The sequence below is a fragment of the Vicugna pacos genome, chromosome 2 (assembly GCF_048564905.1).
Source record: "Vicugna pacos chromosome 2, VicPac4, whole genome shotgun sequence".
NCBI classification, from domain to species: domain Eukaryota; kingdom Metazoa; phylum Chordata; class Mammalia; order Artiodactyla; family Camelidae; genus Vicugna; species Vicugna pacos.
Window position 1 is genome coordinate 80,762,725 of NC_132988.1, and position 21,389 is coordinate 80,784,113.

The 21,389-nt window shown below is 39.2% G+C and overlaps 1 protein-coding gene across 5 annotated transcripts in view; it reads left to right on the top strand.

Annotated features, from left to right (window-relative positions):
• Positions 1–21,389, top strand: part of AFF1 (ALF transcription elongation factor 1) — a 173,195-nt gene that overhangs the window by 105,900 nt on the left and 45,906 nt on the right. For 4 of the 5 annotated variants that reach the window (XM_072943014.1, XM_072943004.1, XM_072943028.1 and 1 more), the window contains one exon: positions 17,983–18,027. In XM_072943014.1, coding sequence (XP_072799115.1) covers positions 17,983–18,027 — 45 coding nt within the window. The remainder of the gene's footprint in view (positions 1–17,982; positions 18,028–21,389) is intronic. The other variant, XM_072943023.1, reaches the window with a different exon arrangement.

Sequence of the window (21,389 nt, forward strand, 5' to 3'; positions counted from 1 at the left end):
GAAATGGGATATATCTACCTTGCATATAGTAGACTGGGATGTCCCACCTTTTCTTGACAATGCCTAGCAGTAAAAGCAGATTCACACTGTGGAAAATTTGTATATTACCCATCTTTTCAAGTTGTCTTTATTGACTCTACAACTGTGTTTAGGAATCACCAGGGTCTTAAGAAGTATCTTAATGTTTTGGGTTGGTTTGATGGTATTTCTCAGTTGTTTCGGTGAAATATTAAAATTCTATATCATGGTTTAATTTTTATTCATGTTTAAAAATATGATGCTTTTAAAAATAAGAGACTTGAATAAATACTTTGTGCCGCTAATAAACTGATGAATACCTGCTATATTTTCAGGCTTCCAGAATTGTTCTAGTTGTTGTGAGAACTGTAGGGGGCTTTCAGTTGTATTTGGGCATCATGAAACTTCTGGAAAATGATTATACTGAACTGCAGATCATACAGTGTTGATTTTGTGTTCTGGGTCACAGATCCAGTAAGGAAAGGCACGAGCAGACATATTTTCATGTAATTTGTGAAGGCTTCCAGAATCTGATATAGAGGATGGGCAACACTTACATAAGCGAATAACGTAGGATGATTTTACAAGGTAGGGGACTCACCATAGCTTTATTAAAAAACATCAACAAAATGCTTCAAGACGTTCATTTAGCATTTGGTTTAAATAATAGTGATTACTATATGAATTCCCAAAGGAGTATATGGGCACGTATCTCTATTCTATGTTATCTCAATATGAGTTAGAAAAAAAATAACTCTAGCTCATCAAACCCAGGATTTCATACATATTGTTTCTTAGATGAGGCCAGGTAAACGACATGAGTTCATCATAAGGTGACTTAAAGAGAAGAGTACAGATAGTATTACAATATTGTATCACCGTCAGGATGGTGTGGAAATGACTGAAGTTCGGATAAAACTGTTTTAGACTATTCTTTGAGTCATGGAGGAAAGAATTACAGGTTCAGTAAGAGATGGGACAATGCCATAGAATAAAAATAAGCTTGAGGCCTTGAGGTGACTTAAAACATTTCCTTGCCTTCATCAGTGAAAGACCTTTTCATGCTTGAAAAACTCCTCAGTTCAGAACTGAATTTTGTTCGTTATTTTCTTTCCCGCTTCCACCACTGCTCCATCCAAATGGTGCTTAATAAATGTTTCTGCTGCTGACAGCTGTTACTGCTGCTACCTCTGTGAATGCCAAATTGTAGACATTTTTGAGTGAGGAATATCTTTCAGAAGGCTTTTATGATAATACTGTGTGAAATGTATTTCTGACTATGTCAGCAGGTTGTCCTGCAGGTTATTAGGTATGTAGAATTTGAAAGAGACTGGGGCTGGACTCTATTTGAACATTTTCAGAGATAAAAACAGGTACAGGGGCCATAGATTTTCAGAACATTAGAATAAGGCAGAGCTGTCACTGAATAGTAATTAAGATATAGCTGTTTTTGATAAGAGTATTCCAGCCTGTGTTTTATTTTCCTCACTTGCAGACCTAATAATTATTTATTGATTGGCACTGTAGGGTAGATCATGGCATTCATCCTTAAGAGCAGGTCTCAAGCCAGAAGCCTCAGAATGGAGACACTCAATAATGCTGTAGCAGTTGGTTAATTAAACCCCAGGGTTTAGCTTTCTAGTGGCCCATCATTGCCCGGTAGACTCTGTAGTCAAGGAACAGTCATGGTGAAGGAAGGACAGTACTAAATGACCAGTCATTGCTTTCCCCTTTCGGGCCTGGAATTCATCTCAGGGGGAGCTTTCTTGTACTTTCTCCTTGTCCAGTAAATGGCTTGACGTAAGGGTCTCCGGGAGGCAGTCTCAACCAAACCCTCAAGGCTTGTCAGCACTTGCCTGGTGGACAGCACCACAGCCCCTGCCCCCACTGTCCTCCTGGTCCCTGGGGCCCAGGATCCCAGCCTCTACACATCGTCATGTTTCTCCCAGATTGATTAATTCAGAATAGAAGCATATTGCAGACTCAGGTGTCTAATGCGCAATGGTTTCTTCAGAGCTGAAGAAACTTTGTCTGTTTGAGGATAAATGAAGAGAGAGAGATACAAGCCAGGATTGTACTACGTAGTTATTAAAATATATAGAATTTGTTGTCATTCGTTCCCTTAGCATTTTCTTCCCATTTCTAGAGGAAGTTTTCCTAGATGTTCATTAAATAAAAGTTGTGTTTGTGTGATGGGGTGGAGAAATGGGAAGGTTTAGTAGAATGGAAGAAAGGGGGGAAAAGAGTGAGGCTTTTGTGTCATGGTAAGATTAATATTTGAATAAAAGTGATGCCTGTATTTTATTGAGAATGTACTGTGTACCAGGCACTGTGCTTAAGCTGTTCCCATGCACTGAATATAATAGTTGCCCCTGGCAAAGCCATGTCTGGAAGCTGGTGTGTCCAACTCAGAACCTTGCTCATAAGCACTTCCCTGCAAGGCCAGAACCACTGAGGATGACTTGGAGGAATAGCTGAGATTTTTGAGAATTCCCCAATTTGCAAAGTCTGCACAAATTTCTCCCATAAACTGCAATAAAAAACCTAGCTTCACAGGAATTACTGTGTATCTGGGCAAGTAGTGAGTGATGAGCTGTGGTGAGAAGTGGCTTCTAGTTGAATTCATGCTTGTGGCTAAGCAGGATTACACATCCAAGCATGTGATGGAATTTCAGGGCTGCTGTTAAATCCAGTTAGAGACCTTCGGGATGTATTTTTAGTGGCCACTAGTATCACCCAGTCTTTTCTGTCTCTGAACTCCTGGTAGAGACTTGATGAAAGCAACAGGTCAGCCTGCCCTTTGTTGCTTTAACTTGGTTCCTATAAAATGTTTTTGAAAACATGTGTTTCTAATATGTCCAAATTGGTTTGACCAAAAAGAAAATTGTAGCCTGATTTGTTTAAAGGAATAAAAATATCTACATGCCAAAGTTTGTATGTGCAGAGCATGGTTCAATTCTTAGTTGACTTCTATGCTTTTCAATACTCTGACCTTTATTTCCCGTCGATGTGCTAGTTAAAAATAAAACTATATGCAGAACATATATACTACCCGTAAAAGTTTTATTTTTATTAGGTTTTTTCTTATGTATAAAATTACAGTGTTATGATCTACTTTTAGTGTTAATGAGTAACCTCAGTAAAATGCTAAGATGACTGTGTTGAGGGATGCATTAAAAACTTAAGAAACTTGAGATCATTTGTTTTGAAATTCATAATGTTGGAATTACTTAAGTGAATTTTGTTCTCTAGACCTCTTATATCCCTTTGCCATTGATCTGTGTCTGTGTGTGTGTATGACTGTCTTTGTATTTTTGTTTATGAGGCCGGGCTATAATGTGAGCTGAAAATGACCCTACCTACTCCATGAATAAACTTCCTTTATGTCTTATTTTGCTAATAGATACTTACATATAATACCTGGTGATAGAAATAAGTATATAGAAAATTTCGAACTGAAGGAGATTTTTAGTTCAGACCCAGGTGTCATTGTGCAAGCACTACTTATTAGGTACAGTTTAATAGGAACTCCTTCTGGGCTTAAATATTTTGAATCCTGTAGATTTTTATGTCAACCATTGAAGCTAAGTGAAGATTAAACCATCTGAGGGTCTTTCCTCATCCTTGGATCTGTTGGGCATATGGGAGGAGTGGAGGACTGCCCATTTCTTAAAGCTATACATGTTTTTAAGCTCTGAGCATGGTGCTTTGCACAAGTCAAAACTGCCAAAGGGACAGATGTTGCCAATTTCAAATGTACAGGGGGAAGGCAAATATTGCTAAGCAACGGTGTACTTGAGAGAGCATTTTTAGGAGCAGAGCCAGGGGAGTTGTGCCTGGGAGCACTGGCTGCTGCTTATGGCTCAGTACGAGGGAAGAGATTAAAAGTTCTTTCCTGTCAGGGCCGCCATTGCAGCTGCCAGCACAAAAGACAGTGACCTAGTGGCACCGATTAGGGCTGGCAAAGGGATGTATGGAAACAGGAAAGCTCTTTTGCCATGTAGGAAGGCAGTAAGACATGTTCACGGAGGTAAGTGCCCCAGTGTGCAGCTGCCCCACAGTAAGTGCGAGCCTGAGGTCCTAGGCGAGAGTGAGGCCTCAAAGAAAAACCTCTCTCTCCCATTCCCTCTCTGTGCCCCCTTTTTATCTCCCTCTTCTCTTTCGTCCCTCCCTCTCTTTACTTCGTCCTCCCTTCCCTCCTTTTCTCCTCTTTCGCCTCCTCTATTAGGGGCTAACATCAAAGAAGAGAAGGATCCGAAAAACCTCTGTAGCTCAGTGCTGCTGGGAGTCTGACCTTACAAACCAGGTAAAAAAGCTTCCCAGCCGCCGGCATTCAGCCCCTCCCATGTCCCCTCCCTTGGTGTACACTTGATAGGTAACAGACAGGTGGTGTGGGTGGCTTTTTTTTTTTTCCCCTTTTGGGGCCACCAGAGACTTGGAATACCTCTTGAGATTTGCATGGTTGTTGGTTTGGATTGTGGATTTTCCTTTCTCTCCCTCTCTGTCTCTTGCTAATGAAATAATGGCATAAGAGCAGAGAAAGTATAATGTTAGAGTTTTACATCCGGACTAAATCACAGCATATTTTTGGCAGTGCATTTTAAAGAAATTAAAAACATTTTAAAATACACAGTTCCTTACCACTCAGGTATTTGGTCCCTCTTTCAAACTCTGGTCTTGAACTTCTGGATCACTTGGCAAATGTTGGTTTCTTTTGTCTTCCTAAAGGAAAGGTACAAATTGAAGCTATTGGCACCCTAAAGGTTTAAATATGTGTGTATACATGTGTGCGCTCCTCCCCCTTCCCGTTCCTCCTTGGCTTTTATTGCTTTGCTTTTCAGCAGACAAATGAAATTCAAGTCAAATGTGAAATATTGTAGCGCTCTTACCCAAGTTTTAACATACAAGTGGTGGTGTTGATTTCTAGTAGTCTAGGAATAGTCAGAAGTAATCTTGCTTCAGTGCAAGCAGGTATAGTAGATAAATTTTAATGTTCGTGTAGCTTTATGGTTCTCATTAATTTATTCAGCATAGTTTGTGCTCACATAGTCTGTATCTATCTGAGTTGTAAATAGATGTGATGAAATTAGAGAAGATGACAGTGTTTTCATTTCCACCCCCCTACCCCCAGAAGTAGAATTGGTTTACTTTAAGGTTAAACAGTAATGAATCTTCCATCCACTGCAAGAGAGCTCAGAAATTGGGCAGAAATAATGAGGAAGCAGGGAGAAACCCTCAAGTTATTATAGTGCAAATACTCCATTCATTGATTTGAATTTAGATTATGCTTTTTGGCTTTTTAAAAGTTAAGAACTGTGTTGTAAAATGAGTTTGAGGATCTGTTACCCTCAGACTTAGGAAGCAATAGAGTTTTTTCGTGACTTACATCCCTCACAAGTGTTTTTTTTTTGTTTAAAGACTGTATTCTAGTTAAGTCCAGAAGAAACTGGTTTATTTGTCCTACAAAAACTTTGGAGAGAAAGTTATTAAGAAAATAACCTTTTAACATTGAGAGGCCTATTAAAACTTTCACCTAAAAGAGAGTACAGCAGGTAAGACTTACCTGCTAGGAGCCAATCTAAAACTTTTCAGGTTCATTTAATGCTGCTTGATAGACAGCATTATTGTGGCGATGTTCATAATACTGCTTATTTTTACAGAGGATTTGGCTGTATACTAATTAAAGAACTTCAAGTTGGAAGGATCTTTTCTTTTTTCTTTAGTTTCCTTTCGTTTCCTTTCCTTTCCTTTTCTTTCTCTCTTTCTTGTTCCTTTCTTTCTTTCCTTCCTTCCTTGTCAACCCCCACCCACCCCCAAAACGGGAACGTTGTTATGATAAGATGAGGAAGAGTGAAGGAGGCTCCCAGAGCCTTTCCCCCAGCGGGGCTGTGTGCCAGGTATATGGAGTAGTCGGGGCCACAGGTGGATTTATGTACAACTGAGATGTAATTTACCTCTGCTGGACTGACCCTCCCATCTTTTCAAGGCAATTTTAATAGGAAGTTGATTTTGTCATTCCTGTTAGAATGATGAATCTATTCTTCATACTACCTCTTCTCTGGCACCTAGATGCTGCATTCTAGAAAGTTTAGAAAGGAAGGGAGAAAACAGGAATGACAGTAAATGTGAGAATATTGGGAGGTAGGGCAGATGTGGCTGAGTTACACTGTGCCTGAGGACACTCAGAAAGTTGGAGTCTTGGGTCAAGGGCTCTGGATTAAAGTCAAAAGAGTACTTTTAAAACTTCATTGCAAGGCTGGAGAAGGTATAGCTGAAAGTGGTGAAGTGCATGCTTAAAAAAAAAAGTAAATAAATAAATAAACCTAATTACTACTCACTCCCCAAAGAAAAACAAACTTCATTATATGTATGTGACCATGTGAGGGGATGTCAGAGAGTCAGAAGGACTGAGAGAAATATATTGAGATGGAGAAAGATGTGTGGAGCCACTGCTTCATGTTTTCAAAATGGGCGTAAACGTATTGCTTGCTACTGTAACTTTCAGAATTGTGGTCTGATGTACTTTATACTTAAAATACTTTTAAATTCAGCAGGTATTAGACTACATTTATTTTACAAAGAAAATTTTCTCCTTGGCACATATTAAATGCCTATTTAAAATAAGCTCTAAATACCTATTTAAAATAAGTTTTAGAATAATTATATATATTTATCTAGCTTGGCTCTTGAATTTATTAAAAAAAAAGAAATACTGGCACTTGTTTGTTCAAAATTTTATTAAACATATTTTCACTTTTGCCAGTTCAGTAAATCACTTTATGAGATGAACTTTGCTGGAAGTCTCATGCAATTTGTACTTTCAGACCAAACTTATAATCCCGGAAAAGATTATTAAATCTACCTGAGATTCAGTGGAATTTGTAAACTTTCCTTTTTTTCTCTAAAAAGAATCTAGTTTTAAATAAGTTATAGAAAAGCAAAGTAGTCTCTTAAACTTAGGTGCTTTTTGATAATAGGATTAAGTAAGTGATATATGATCATCATAATGTTATAATATTAAGTGAATTATACTTTCTCAAATGATCTTTGGGCTTTTTTCTAGACCCTGACCTGTTACTCAATATTAAGGACCAAAAATAAAAGGAATTTACTTGTTCAGAATTAAGATTCAAAGGGCAGGGCCATCTTTATTTGCCTTCTCTCCTCTGTGTTTTATTATAGTATCAATAATCCCCAAGGTAGTTTGAAGCTGGGTTGTTTCCTCAGAGTGTGTGTGCCTCTAGTCTACTGCTTCAGTAATTTTCTTTCCTTTTTTTCCCTTGGGTTCTGTTTTTTGTTTTTAAAAACTGTGATGCCAGGAGACAAGACAACCAACACCTAGCCCAGGGGGGACTGTTGAGATTACTGCTGGTACAAACCCAGGATAAAATCTTTACGTCCTTTGAGACAAAGCGTGGATTAAATGGTTTATCTTATTTATATGACTTCAGTTTCTTTCAACCTCATCCAGAAACTGATGGAAAGTTGTTTTTTTTTTTTTTTCTGGTGCCGCTGTAGTCTGCGCTTATGCCTAACTATAAAAAAAATGCCCATGCACCCTGTGAAACACAGAATTAGACATGGTTCTGGAACATTGTTTGCCACTTACATTTGATAGACATGTACACTCAAAAGTAGCAGGTTTATGCATCTGTAAATCCTGTTGTGGTTGACAAAGTAATTTAGCGGTGTTGTTTTAGACTTAGAACCATCACTTAATATGATTTGAGAGAGAGCACTCTGTGTGTGTGTGAAGGGCAGGGTGGGGCACAAAACATCACACTTTGGTTTAACACCCTCCCTGTAGTGTTATATTTTAATAGAAAGACTGCTTGCCTTGTAAATTAATGTATCCACTCAAAATAAAAATTAAATCCCTCTTTTAAAAAACCTAAAGGTTGTTTTAGTGAGTAGAGCTGGTTGTGGAAGGGGAGTTAGATCATACAGTTTGGACCATTTGAAAGAACTTGTCAGTTTATTATCACTGAAATAGAACCTGTGTCTAGACTTGTTCTTTGTCTTGCCTATTTCTTCTTTTTAAAAGCAGTGCCTTTTAAGCCAGTCTTACTAAATCATTCATGGTTGCTACACCCACAATGGGCTTCATGGGGTCTCATGTGATCTTCCATCAAAGGCACAGTGTTTTCAAGTCTTTTGGGGATTTCTGATTCCTTATTACACGGTGAATGGTAATGGTTCACAGTCAAAAGTTAGAAAGTTGGTGAATAACAGATTAGACATATTTACTGTCAAACAACGCTAAGTTTTCTACATTTGTTTTTCATCCAGGTGCTTTGTTTTTAAGTCTATTTAAACCTATCTCTGGTATACTCCACCCCTTGTAACTTTTACACCGAGAAGCTAGTTGACATATTGTCATACTGAAGACATTTCTGCATGTAATGCAGCAACATAAATAGCATTTTTTAAAAAATAAAATGTTTCCTGTGACTCTACAGAAACCTTGCAGATATATTAAAATGTATACACTCAGGTGATCTCAGTTAAAAAAACCAATGCTTTTATTACTCCCCTCACATTTATTTGTATATTTAAATAAAGTAAGTGTTTATAATTATGTATGTGCAGAATGGCTACTCACTGTTCTTATTTTTATTTATTTAAATGAGATCTTAAGAACTAGATCCTAGGTTTCATAATTAAAAGATGCCCTCTCTTTTTTCTTTCATTCTTTTTTTTTTTTATTGAAGTATAGTCAGTTCACAGTGTTGTGTCAGTTTCTGGTGAACAGCATAATGTTTCAGTCATCCATTTACATACACATGTTCCTTTTCAAATTCTTTTTCATTATAGGTTACTATAAGATATTAAATGTAGTTCCCTGTGCTATACAGTAGAAACTTGTTTTATCTTTTTATATATAGTAGTTAATATTTGCAAATCTCAAACTCCTAAATTTATCCCTTCCCACCGGTAGCCATAAGATTGTTTACTATGTCTGCGAGTCCATTTCTGTTTTGTTGATGAGTTCATTAGTGTCTTTTTTCTTTTTTTTTGATTCCACTTATGAGTGATATCATATAGTATTTTTCTTTCTCTTTCTGGCTTACTCAGAATGATGATCTCCGGGTCCATCCATGTTGCTGCAAATGGCATTATTTTATTGTTTTGTTTTTTTTTACGGCTAAGTAGTATTCTGTTGTATATATACCACATCTTTTTTATCCATTCATCTTTCTATGGACATTTAGTTTTGTTTCCATGTCTTAGTCATTGTAAATAGTGCTGCTGTGAACATTGATGTGCATGTATAAAAGATGCCTTATTTTAATGGAGATCAAAGCAGAATTTCTAGAATAGTTCAAGTAGTTTAGTTAATACACATTATGAACTTCTATAAAGATTATATACTTTAGAAAAATTAATTCTTTATGACACTAAAGCAAATTGCTTCACTGGTAAAAATCACAGTGACCGGGAAGGAGCAATAAACTCTCTAGTTACTTGTATTGATCTTTAAAGTACCTATAGTTCAAAATACTTCTTCCTGCAAGGTTTTATGAGTTTCAGTAATGATATTTAGGGGCTTTTTTCTCTTTCCATTTTTAAGTCTATTTTTGTTTTAGCTGGTGAAGGACAGATCAAGAGATAACAAAGTTTGCCTATAAAGGAGTGATTTGGCTAAAGGTGAACTTAAAAAAATTAGGAATATTAGTTTTCATTTAATAAGTGAATGGGGGTGCCGGCACATCTTCTAAGTTTCCAACACTCTTTCTTCATTTATCCTGGAATATTTCTTGATGTCCTGTCTCAAGGAGACATACCTTTCCTTTACCCCACCCAAGCATGCCCAGTGTACCCCTCCCCCAACAATCATGACTTCATGCTACTGTCACATCAGAAATTTCGCTCTTTGAGAAACTCACATCCCTAAATTGCACTTTAGGCAGCAGCTTCTTGGGTTAAAAAAAAAATCTGATTAGATTGGTGGTAGTGATAGAATTTCCCTTTTTATTTTTAGGTTGAGGATTTCTGTATCTTAAAAAACCACATTGTTCTGTGAAGTTGCCTGGAGTTTTGCAAATTTGAGGAGACATATAGTGCTTCCAATATATAGGGGGGAAAATGGAGAATTCCCTATAAAATATTCCATAATTACTTTTTGGCCTTCTTGTGTTTGTAAATTTTGTTGGAGATGCCATGAAATGGCAAAATCAAATTCATTCATTTCACAGATGCGGCTTGTATATTGTGTGTGTTAGTCCAGAATTATGCTAAGGCCCTGGGAGATGCAGAGAGGAATAAAACCAGGCCCTGCTTTGGGGAAGCTAGTCTGGGAGAGACAGATTAGAACACTGTGGGTTACCATTCGGGGTTGAAGGTGGGGAGACAGTCAAGACTTGCAGAAAGGGGCAGCCAGTATTTGTGACACCCCTGTTTCCACACTGCTCCCTGTCTTCCAGATCCTTCAGTACGAGTAGAATTTGGTCTTTCCACAGTAAATTTTTGTTCGATGATAGCGGTAGGTGACCTATACAATCCTCTTAATTTAAAGTAATCTTGTCCTTTACAATCTCTTTCCTCTTCTCCTTGAAGCATTTCTTTGGAGAACTATAGAGATTTCTGCAGTTAGTGTAACATTAATTGTGGTAGCCTTCATGCCTGGCAGACCAGTTTGGCAGTAAAAAGAGGCTTCTATGGAGCATGTGAGTAATTCTTTGCTACGTATTGGAGCGTATCACTTAAAAAAGAAAAAAAACTACCCAAAACCTTGCTGTTATTTGAAAATATCTGGGGAGAGGTAGAGGGTGTTTAATTTTTTGAAGGGAGAGTTTGACAGCTAAAACTGGTTTGCAGTCTACATTATACTACTGTTCATCTTTAGGAAGACTGTTAAGGGTATCTTATTCTGTTTTCTGTCCCATTATTCTTTCTTCCATATTAACAATCTATAGTTTTCTTTCTTTTTTTTTTCCCTTTGTGCTATGTGTGTCTATAAATCTGTCCAGGGATTTAAAAAATTCTCACCTAAAATCCTGGGTGTGGAAGTAGGTGTTTAGGTAGTTGCCCAAAGGACACGACACTTCTGAAGTAATACTGCTCGCAGCTTGTGCCTTTTGCAGCCCAAGGAGGCACACCCAGGCAGTATAGTATGCGCGAGTTCTTCGAATAGGCCTGGGTATTTAGGTAATTTATTTTGTATTGAGAATAAAATTAATTTTATGTCAAAACCTTGCTCAGGCAGGCCTTTTGGTTTCCTCCTCTAATCCATGTCTGGGAAATGCTGATTATGGCGTCTTCTAGATAAATGCTTGGATTTCTTTGTGCGGCATTAGCTTTAATGTGCGTTGTCTTATTTCTTCCTCAACAATTCTGTGAAGCTTTGTGTATTTCAAATGTGTCTGTGCCGCGTTTAGGTGTGATACTTAGGTATGACCTTTTTTTTTTTAAAAAAAAGAGACCTCCTGCACTGCCACCGCGCCTCTCTGTCAAGGACTTTCTAGTACCTAGTTTGGGAAACGAGAATGAAATAGCCAGCAAATCCTGGGCCAGACCTTGACAGCAAGTCCTAGGTTTCCCCAGGAGCATGTCACAGGAAGGTGCCTGTAAATCTGGAACATTTTAGTGTGCAGAGTGCTCCACAGGGCGAGCCCAGAGCACCGGGAAGGAAGCTGGGGGCAGATGCATATGGATGTGTGTTTGGAAGAAGGAAAGTTGTGTAGAGGAAGGCTGACCTAAGGTAAATAGCAGTGTGGGAGAAGACCTTTGGCTATACTTTGAGTAAAAAATTTTATCCCTATTTTTTAAACCTCAGTCTAATTTTTGTGCTTTTATGAATAGATAATAGATTTCGTAATGCAGAATTTAAAAGGGGAAAAGATACACAGTGAAAATTTTCTCATTACTCTAACCCGCCAGCCACTTAGTTTTCGTTTCTAGAAGTAATTGATGTTACAGGTTTCTTGTGTTATTCCCAGTGGTATTTATGCATCATTAACTCGACAACCATGTGCTTTTCTGACATCACCTTTTCATTTATCCACATCCTGGCATATGCTGCACCTGGTTTTTCCTCCCTTCCCCATAACAATGTATCTTGGAGATTACCCAGATCAGTGTGTGAAGAGCACCCTCATTCTTTGTCAGGCTGCGTAGTAGTTCTTTTTTTTTTTCTTTTTTAACATTTTTTATTGATTTATAATCATTTTACAATGTTGTGTCAAATTCCAGTGTAGAGCACAATTTTTCAGTTATACATGAACATATATATAATTCATTGTCACATTTTTTTCTCTGTGAGCTGCCATAAGATCTTGTATGTATTTCCCTGTGCTATACAGTATAATCTTGTTTATTCTACGTTTTGAAATCCCAGTCTATCCCTTCCCACCCGCCAGTAGTAGTTCTGTGTAAGGGGCGTGCATCAGTTTTCTTAGCCAGTTACCTCCAGGTAGGCGTTTAGATTTTTTCCAATATCTTACTACTTAACTTGCAAACTAGGCTGGAGTGAATCGCTTTGTGCATATGTCTTTTTGTACACGTAGGAATAATTGGTGCTAGAGGTCAAGTGGCCGGGTCGGAGTTTGAGAAGTTACAATTTGGTGACTCTTTTCAGATTGCTGTCTCCAGAGGTTGTACTGCTGTGTCCTTCCGCCAACCACGGTATTTGAGCGCCAGGTTTCCCACATCTATCTCATACATGCGGTATTGTCAGTCTTTGTTTTTTTGTCTTGCCAATCTGATATGTGAAAAATAGGTGCTAAGAATAGTCTTAATGTTTTTAAAGGAGAAAACAATGCAAAACAATTTCCTTTCTGTCCCTGGTGTGTTGATTTCTGTGTAGGCTGTTAATTAAGATGTTGGCTTATAATTCAGACAAACTACAGTGTTTAGTAAGCCTTGCAAGCTCTAAACATTGGAAATTTATTTCCATATTCTGAGTTCCAAGACTGCAAACTGTACCAGCAAATGTATCGTGGTTGCCTCTGTGTGGCAGGCGGTGTGTGTGCTTGGGGATTCAGCAAGGTAGAGCTGGCCCCTGCCTCCTGGAACTGTAACCTGGAAGCAGCAGAGGTGGTGTGACATGAGGTGCTTGGACAGTTTTGGGAGTGAGGGAATCAAGGAATGTTTTCCAAAAGATGGTCTTTAATTTACTGCAACCCAAAGTCTGAGTAGGAGTTATCCCGACCTGAATGGGAGAGGGAAACAGGTTCCAGGTGGGGCAGGAAGAATGTGACTTCCCAGCTAGTCAGGGATAGGTGATACTGCAGACTGAACCGTAACCCGAAAGGTGACATATACTTGAAGAAAAATAGCACTGGCATTTGTTTTTAATTTTTTTAAACTTTAGAAGCTGTCACACCAGTGAAGACTGCCTTGATCATGTTGGCCCCGGATGCCTCCTGAAAGTTCTTACAGTTTCACCTTTGACCTTCATGCCCACCGTATGAAGCAGTTAGGGTTGGTAATGCTATCCCTTTATTGCCACGAGGAGTAGCCCCAAAGAAGCTGAATCTTGTCCAGCGTTGCAAGAGCCAGTCCTCAGCGGAGCCAGAACGGGGATCCAAGATCTTTTGGCTTCCCCCATCAGCACGCCGCCCTCGTGCTCCCTGCAGTCCTGGTTAGTGATAACTGAGCCTTTTTGAGAATAGCATTGTTAGAAAAGTGCTGTTCTGTTGAAACTTGAGAGACTTAACACACAGTGTTGCCAGAGCCTCCAGGTCTCAGTGGTGAGGTATATTTCTTCTGTCTGGCTCTTTTTAGCTTATTAAAACAAACTGTGTCATGCTTAGAAGACACGGACGAATGTATTTTATTTTGGTATCCGTGCATTTTCTTAGGATTACACAGTGTCATTCCAGGAGAGAGAAATGCAGACGGAGGCCAGCATTGCTGCCTTTTCTGGTCTGAAGTCCCCATAGTAGTAAGGGGCACTCAAGTCTGAACAGCTTCTTCATACGAACATGAGGAAAACTTCCAATCTCTAAAAAAAATGTTTTTGGTCATGCACATGACAACTAGGATCATATCCCCCCTTTAAATACTAATACATTAGTCTCTTGCCTGAAGGGTGAGGTTTTTGGAAAGGTAGTGTAGCAGTATTATGAAGTGAGGCTCAGTCACTTGAGAGCATTGTGTATCCTTGGGCATGTAACTTAAGTTCTTTAGAATTTAGTCTCATTTTAAAAACTGGAATAATACTGGGAGTTTGGGACTGGCAGATACAAACTACTATGTACAGAATAGCTAAACAACAAGGCCCTACCATATACCACAGGGAACTGTATTCAATGGCTCGTAGTGACCTGTAATGAAAAAGAATATGAAAAAGTATATATTTATATGTATGACTGAATCATTATGGTATACAGTAGAAATTAATACAACATGGTAAATCAACTGTACTTCAATTGAAAAAAAGGTTTGAAAAAAAACTGGGGTAATACCACAGAGACTGATGTGAGAAATGGAGCATTATACAAAATTCCCTAAGATTTTTGTATTATTTTGCAGCTTCTATGGTGAGAGATGTGTCAACGGCTGATGGTACATTTAGTATCCTAAGCTTTCCCCTCTGCCAAGCTAATGATGGCGCATTTTACAGTTTCCTCAAATGGAGGAAATAATAGTATGTAAAGAGCTTAATGCAATTATCAAGTGCAGTATGTATTTAATACTTTTTTTAATTGAATAGATGGATGGTTCTTGTGTTACGGCCATATTGCACAGCGGGCAGGTGAGGGCTCCGCCGGGAGGTGTGTCTGTATACAGGATACCGGATCTGAGAGGTGTCTGAGTTGGCCTCTTCTAGGAGCCTAGGTACTGAGGAGGGGAGACAGCAGTGACATCTGTGGTTGCACGTGCCAAAGTCAGTGTCTCTGCCACTGAAGGAAAGCTAGACAGGGAAGGACCTGCAGACTAGATTCATGCCGTTAGCATAGATTTTTGCTGTTGCCTTTTTTTTTTTTTTTCCCATCTCTTGTTCTTTGAGGAAGTCTTACCTAAGATCTTTAGCCGTAACTTGGCTGTGCTTCTGAGAGACTGATTATTTACTCTTTGGCCACAGTGTTAAAGGGAGAGCCTGGCTTCCCTGAGCAGGAGCAGCACTGCTCAGCTGGAGACCCTGTGGGGAAAGCAGATTTTAAGGGAAGGGATTAAGACATAATGGTTTGTTGAACTACGCCTCCCTTTTTGGAATGTCTCCTTCCAGTGGCAGACTTGGAGGTGCCAAGTTGTACTTTTTAAAACAAGGCAGCCTGTCCTTACAGATACTTCTTTGCAAACACAGCTGAAATGCCTACTGTACCTTAGTTTGAGAATCTCTAATTTGGGCCAGGGAAGAGTGCAGGCAAGAGCCTTGGGTGGACGGAACATAAGATGGACTCAGCTGTAGAGACTATCTTGCAATCTCTCGTCTCTTAAATAAAGCTTTAAAGCGTGTCTTGGTACACACAGAAGTATTTAGGAGTAAAAGAGCATTAACTCTGACTTGCTCTCAAATGTGTGAGGTGGGCTGAGGGGGGTGGAAACACACTGCGAATGTGGTAGAAAGCAGCATTTGGCTAATCTGAGTGAAGGGTTTGTGGGAATTTCTTCTATTATTTTTGTTATTTTTCTGTAAGTATGAAATTATTCAAAAGTTGGAAATGTCTTGAGCATCTTTCTGTGCAAGCACATGTATTTACATTACTTCGTGGGTATGTATGTGTATTGTTTGTGTAACATACTGCTGTAGGGCGCATGGTAAAGATCTTTAGCCTGCTGCTGGGCATTTGATCATTTCCAGTTACTTGCCATTATAAATAATGCTGCTGGAGATCTTTAAATAAGGTATATCTTCGTGTATTTGGATTGGAATTCCTGTACCCCTTTGAAATACCCCTAATTCCATAATGGACCTGATGTGGAAATTCACAGTACATTAACCAATTAATGCTTGAACCTTAGACCTTGGTTAGAATTTTAAATGGGTTAAATGGTGACTATTTAGCAATATTTATCTTACCCAGATACTAATAAATAATAAGCTGTAGAAAAAACTTCTATAGTCCTGGATCATCTCATGTAATAAAATGTTAGGGGAAAATAATGAATCTTTTAGTTACATGCAACATCTTGGCTAAGTGACAGCTTGAGTAATAACGAACATCAGAAAGTCTTTTAGTGTCCTGAAGTTGTAGGTTTCTGACATCATTCTGTTGGAAGCAGTGGACAAGTCTTTTTTGCTCTCATTTCAACTGTGCTTCACGATTTCCTTGACTGCAAATATTTTAATTGGATTCCCATTCTCATTCCGGCAGCAGATAGGATGAGGAGACTATTTGACCAGAGTCATAGTCATATGCTGTTCTGTTGATTCACTTTCAACTCCTGATTATTATTTTTCCTGATGACGCATGTGAAAAAATTGAAACCATGAGGTATAATTACATTTTACTCTCAGGTCAAAATAGCATTAATTTCTGTTTCTGAAATTTGTGCTAAAATGTTTGGTTTCTAATATTTGGTCAAGTTTTTAGCCATTCCTTAAATCATCTTGAAAAACAGAAATCTGGTAAGCAGATCTAGTTGTTGACTTGCATAATGCCCAAAGATGGGTCTGATAGGGCTGGCAAATTAAAGGGATACCCTTGATTGTTTGGTTATACCTCCTAACTTCCAGACTCTACCTCAAAAATAACAAACTGCAAGCATTTCAATAAAACCATCTTTATGAAATTTACATGTTTAAAATCCAGACCCAGGCAAGTCAAATTGCATTTGAATTTTGAAATGTCCATTAGATTCGATTCCAGGACAGTGTGAATGTTGTATGCTCTTTTCCTTTCTTCTCCTTTTTCCTTAGAGGAACTAGAATGAAGGGAATGTTGGATTAATAAAACCTAGATTAGCAACCAGCACAGTATTAAATTAACTCAAATTAGAAATGGGAGCTGGGAGAAGAATCCTTTCCCATCTGCACACGCTGGCTGTGAGGCGGGCACTGGATGGACTGACCGGGGAGAGCAGTGCTTGCTTCACAGCAGGCCAGTGGTGGGAGGGGTGTGTGTTGTATAGGACTTGGCCGGGACGCTTGGCTCATGAATTGACATAGAGCAACGGTTGCTTTTCCACTGATAACCAAGAAGTCATGGGATTTGTTTCGTATCTCTGGTTAAGGAAAAGTGAAAATTTTTTAAAATATTTAACTTTTCTGTTTAAAAATAAAGACTGTAAGATGACTTTCTTGAACACTGGTTATGATACTACCAGTGGCAGCTGTCATGTGTTTAGCTGGGGCTAAGCAAGAAGTATAAACTGTGCATCTTTCCTCCAAGGTGTTAGGTAATCTCCTCTCTCCCTAGGGGCTTTCTCTGGGGACATGCTTTGTGTGTGAGTGTGCACACTTGTGTGTCAGTGTGCACACATGTATGTGTGTGTGCCTCTATGAAAGATGAAAGTGCTGGCCTTGAATGAGAACTGGAGATGGCCAACTTTAAAATGAATTTTTGGTGGGTTAGAATATTACCAAAAAATCTAACCTTGATTGGATGTTGGTCTCCTTACTGTGGCCTCAAGAAGTTCAGTTCATCACCGTCTTTGTGTTCATTTCGCTTGGCTCACTGGACATATGTTGTTATGAAGCAGCAAATTGTGCCACCGATTTCCTCTTTCTGCCTCTATTTTTGTAGTATCTGTTATTCCCATAGATTTACTAATGCACTAATTTCATTTAATATATACGTTTTCCATCAGAAACTGCTGACCTGAGGGTCAAAATTAGTCTGCCGTTGTCTCCAGTGGAACCCTTTCCTCCCCATTTAAGTCAGGTTAATCTCTTTGGTTTTCTTTCATCCAGAATGTGGGGTTCCTAATACATAGCTGGTAAAAGGTGGGCCCTGAGGTGATTCTACTTACAAGAATGTTGCTGTATTAATTAATACCAGCATCTGTCTACTAAGACCAACTCTGTAGTTGCTTTTTGGTTCGTGTGCTGATCTTTTTCCTGCTTTTCACTTTCAGCAGACCTACTCCAGTGAAGTCCACTGTGTTGAAGAGATTCTGAAGGTGAGCGTATTGTTACCATTTCTCACTTGAAATGTTTAAGTAGGCAGACATACATTCATTTTCTTTGACTTTAATGAACAGTTGTCATTCCAGACCCCTTTAAACAGTAACTCCCAAAGCAAAATAAGCCAGAATAATAACAAAAGGAGTCTTAGAACGTTATTGCACTTTCTGACAGATTTTATTAATTGACATGAAGTCTACAAACTGCAAGGCATTTGGAACAGAGCTTTAAGACATGTCTTTCATGCTTCTCCGGTTGTCTGTAAAGACCCAGGAGAGCTGCTCACTCCTTTCTCCGAGTGGAAACTCCCTGTGCTGCTGCCATACGGGAGGCACCAGGGGTTAAGTAGTGTTTGATCTACGCCTCTTGGTGTTTTATAGGTGACATCTCCTATGTGCGGCCTCATCTTCAGTGAGACCATGCATTTTTAAATGGATGAGAAAAAAAATAGTAGAAAGTCAATGGACATCTTTAGACCTACCTTGAAAGGGTTATTTTTTAGTTTTGATTATTGAGATCATGCCAGGAACATTTGTGCTGCTTCTACAAGTACATCATTGAATCCATTATCCATTTGTTCAGTTTTTCTTACATAAGGATGACAAATTCCTTCTAGAATTCAGTTCCAGGAAAAAAATAAATAAATTCTCCTCATGAATCAGCATGCTTTCTTTTTATCAGAGAATTATATAAACTGTTGTTTCTCATTTTGGCTTTAATTTCCAGGAAATCTAGAGCTAAATTTAATACTCAAATACAGTAATTGTAATAACTGAGGGTTTTGTTTGTTTATTTCTCATTCCTCTTCTGTGGCTTTTCATTTTTTTCATGTCTGTTTTACTGATACTCTTCATCTTTTACTATAAAGCTTGATTTTTTTTTTTGGAAGTAGGAGAGAGATGACATATATACCTATTAATTTTTATCTATTTCATACTTTTCCCCTCAAAATACGTGCTTATCTAATTTTTTTCTTTAATATTTCATTGCAAAGTATTAAGTGAGGGGATGCTAAAACCACTAATTAAGTATATTGGTTACCTTCTCATGTGTGAAATTCTTGACAAAAGTGCTGTCTAACCAGATATTTGGAAAACAGTTTCATCATTTTTGTTTTACAGTGTTTGATCCCTTACTTTTGTAGTTAGAATTTTCTGAGAAATAGTTCTAAGGAAACATACTTTGTACGGCAGAAAATGAGAAATTTTTGCCAGCCATCAAGTAAGATTAATAATAAGTTGTCTTGATCAAGCTTTTATTTTATCCTCTCACTCTGGTATTTCTGAAATTCTTTGGTAAGATGAGTCATAAAAGTAATAGATGACTTAGTTATAAAATATGGTCTTAGCCTTTTCTGTGAAATTATATGTGATTTGTTCAATGGTTATTTCATAAGTAAATACAGCAGTATAGATTAGTTGTCTCCTGGGTGTGTCTGGTTTTGACGTGTGTTGACATACAACTTGTTGAGTCCTTTATGTAAGGTGATGGCATTAGAGTGTCAGGCAGGCGTTTTTAATTCAGTGAACTCATCTGTCCTCCCCTCTCAGCCAACATCACTTTAATGAGTTCTTACTTCCCTGGAAATGCTTGAAAGTGGATGTTTAACGCAAGCCACAGGTGAGTGTTTTCATTTGGAAATCATAGATGGAGAAAGCGACTAGAAGGGTGTCCTGGACGGAAGAGGGGCATGGGCCTCTGCCTCGTGGAGACTTGGAGTCTGTCCCCTCCTCTCCTCCTCTGTTGGGGGCCCCAGTTAAGTCACGTGTCATCCCCGGCCCTCAGTTTCCTCATTGGTAGATTGAAGCCCCCGGGCTGGTAAACAGTGGGTGATCTCTAGGGTTGGACCCAGCTCTCACTCTGAGATGCCGATCCAGATACTTGCCTCTGCCTTGTGGTCCCTGTTCATAGCTCCGATCAGTAATTTATGAGGATTGCCAGGATCCTGACATGCATCTTTCTGATGGGCAAGAGAAGCTGTAAATAGCTCCCTGACAGAAAATCAGTCATGGCAGAGATTGTTCGGTTCTCTGGTGGAAACACTAAGAGAGGAAGTGTTGTGATAAGGGGCAGTGATGGCCTGTGACTCCTGCAGACTGGCGGGGAAAGAAGACAGCAGACAGACACTGCCAGAAGCCAGGAGTTGGTTGTGCACAAGGGTCTGGGTAGGGCACTGTGCCCTTGGCGGGCGTGTGGAAACAGCTCAGCTTTTCTGCTTGCAGTGGCACAGCCTCGACAGCCTTTAGGGGAAGTTAACGCAGGACTTGTAGACATTGATTATTTCAGTGCAGCATGCCAGTGAAACTGGTGCAGTGAGTGGCAGCACCATTTTTGTTCATTCATTTACTCAGCAAATATCCATGAAGACTCAAATACTTCACTGAACACTAGGGATGCCATATGAATAAGACAGAGTCCTTGCTCTCTTGGAGATCATAGTGGGAAAGATAAATATATAATAAAGTGTCAGACGTTGATAAGGGCTATGAGTCATACAGCAGGCAGGTGAGTGGAGGAACAGGCAGAGGAAAGAGTGAGTGCAAAGGCCTCGAGGTGGGAACAGGCTGGTGTGTTAGAGGAACAGCGAGAACTAGACAGCGTGTCTAGAGCCAGGTGAGCAGGGGGGAGAGTGGGGAGGAGAGAGCAGCGGTGGCACCTGGAAGGCCAGGTCTGAAGCAGGTGCCATGTGATTTGCCCTCATTGGTGTGGTAAGTCGTTTTTCAGGTAGGAGTGAATTCAGGACTTGGCCATTCTCTCCTTATGGCCCCAATTCTCATAAGGCCTCACTTCCCCTATAAGGGGGGCATTTAGGGAAGTATATAAATTCTTTCACACTACCAGCAAACCACTTAGGGCCTGAAAGAGTTTATGCACTTTCCAACTGCCTAATTTAATAGCTGGGGCAGCCTCAGGCATTGCGAGTACAATGGATGTTTCCTGGGAATCCGTGGTGACTGAAAGTCATAGATACTGATACCATTGGGATCCTAAAGACATTCTTGGAAGACAGAAAGGTGATACTTTCAAACACCTTCTCAATTAATTATTACGTGTTTTTACACTGTAACATTCTAATGGTACCATATGTTAGGGGAGAGCCAAATAAATAAAGTAACAGGGAACTCTTCTGCGGTGCGGTATTTTAAAATTCTTTAAAAACCAGACTTTTAATTAAAAATTGTAATGCTTTTAACTGATTAAGTGCTTTCTCTGACCACGTATTCAGGCACTTTACATACGCTTTGAAAAATAAGTGGTCTTTGTCCAGGTCTTCCTGAGAGCTGGGGCTCACGGAGCCCCAGCACCTCAAGCTGAGCGGACCAACAGGGTCGGAGTTCGGGTCCAGTCCGGGACTCTG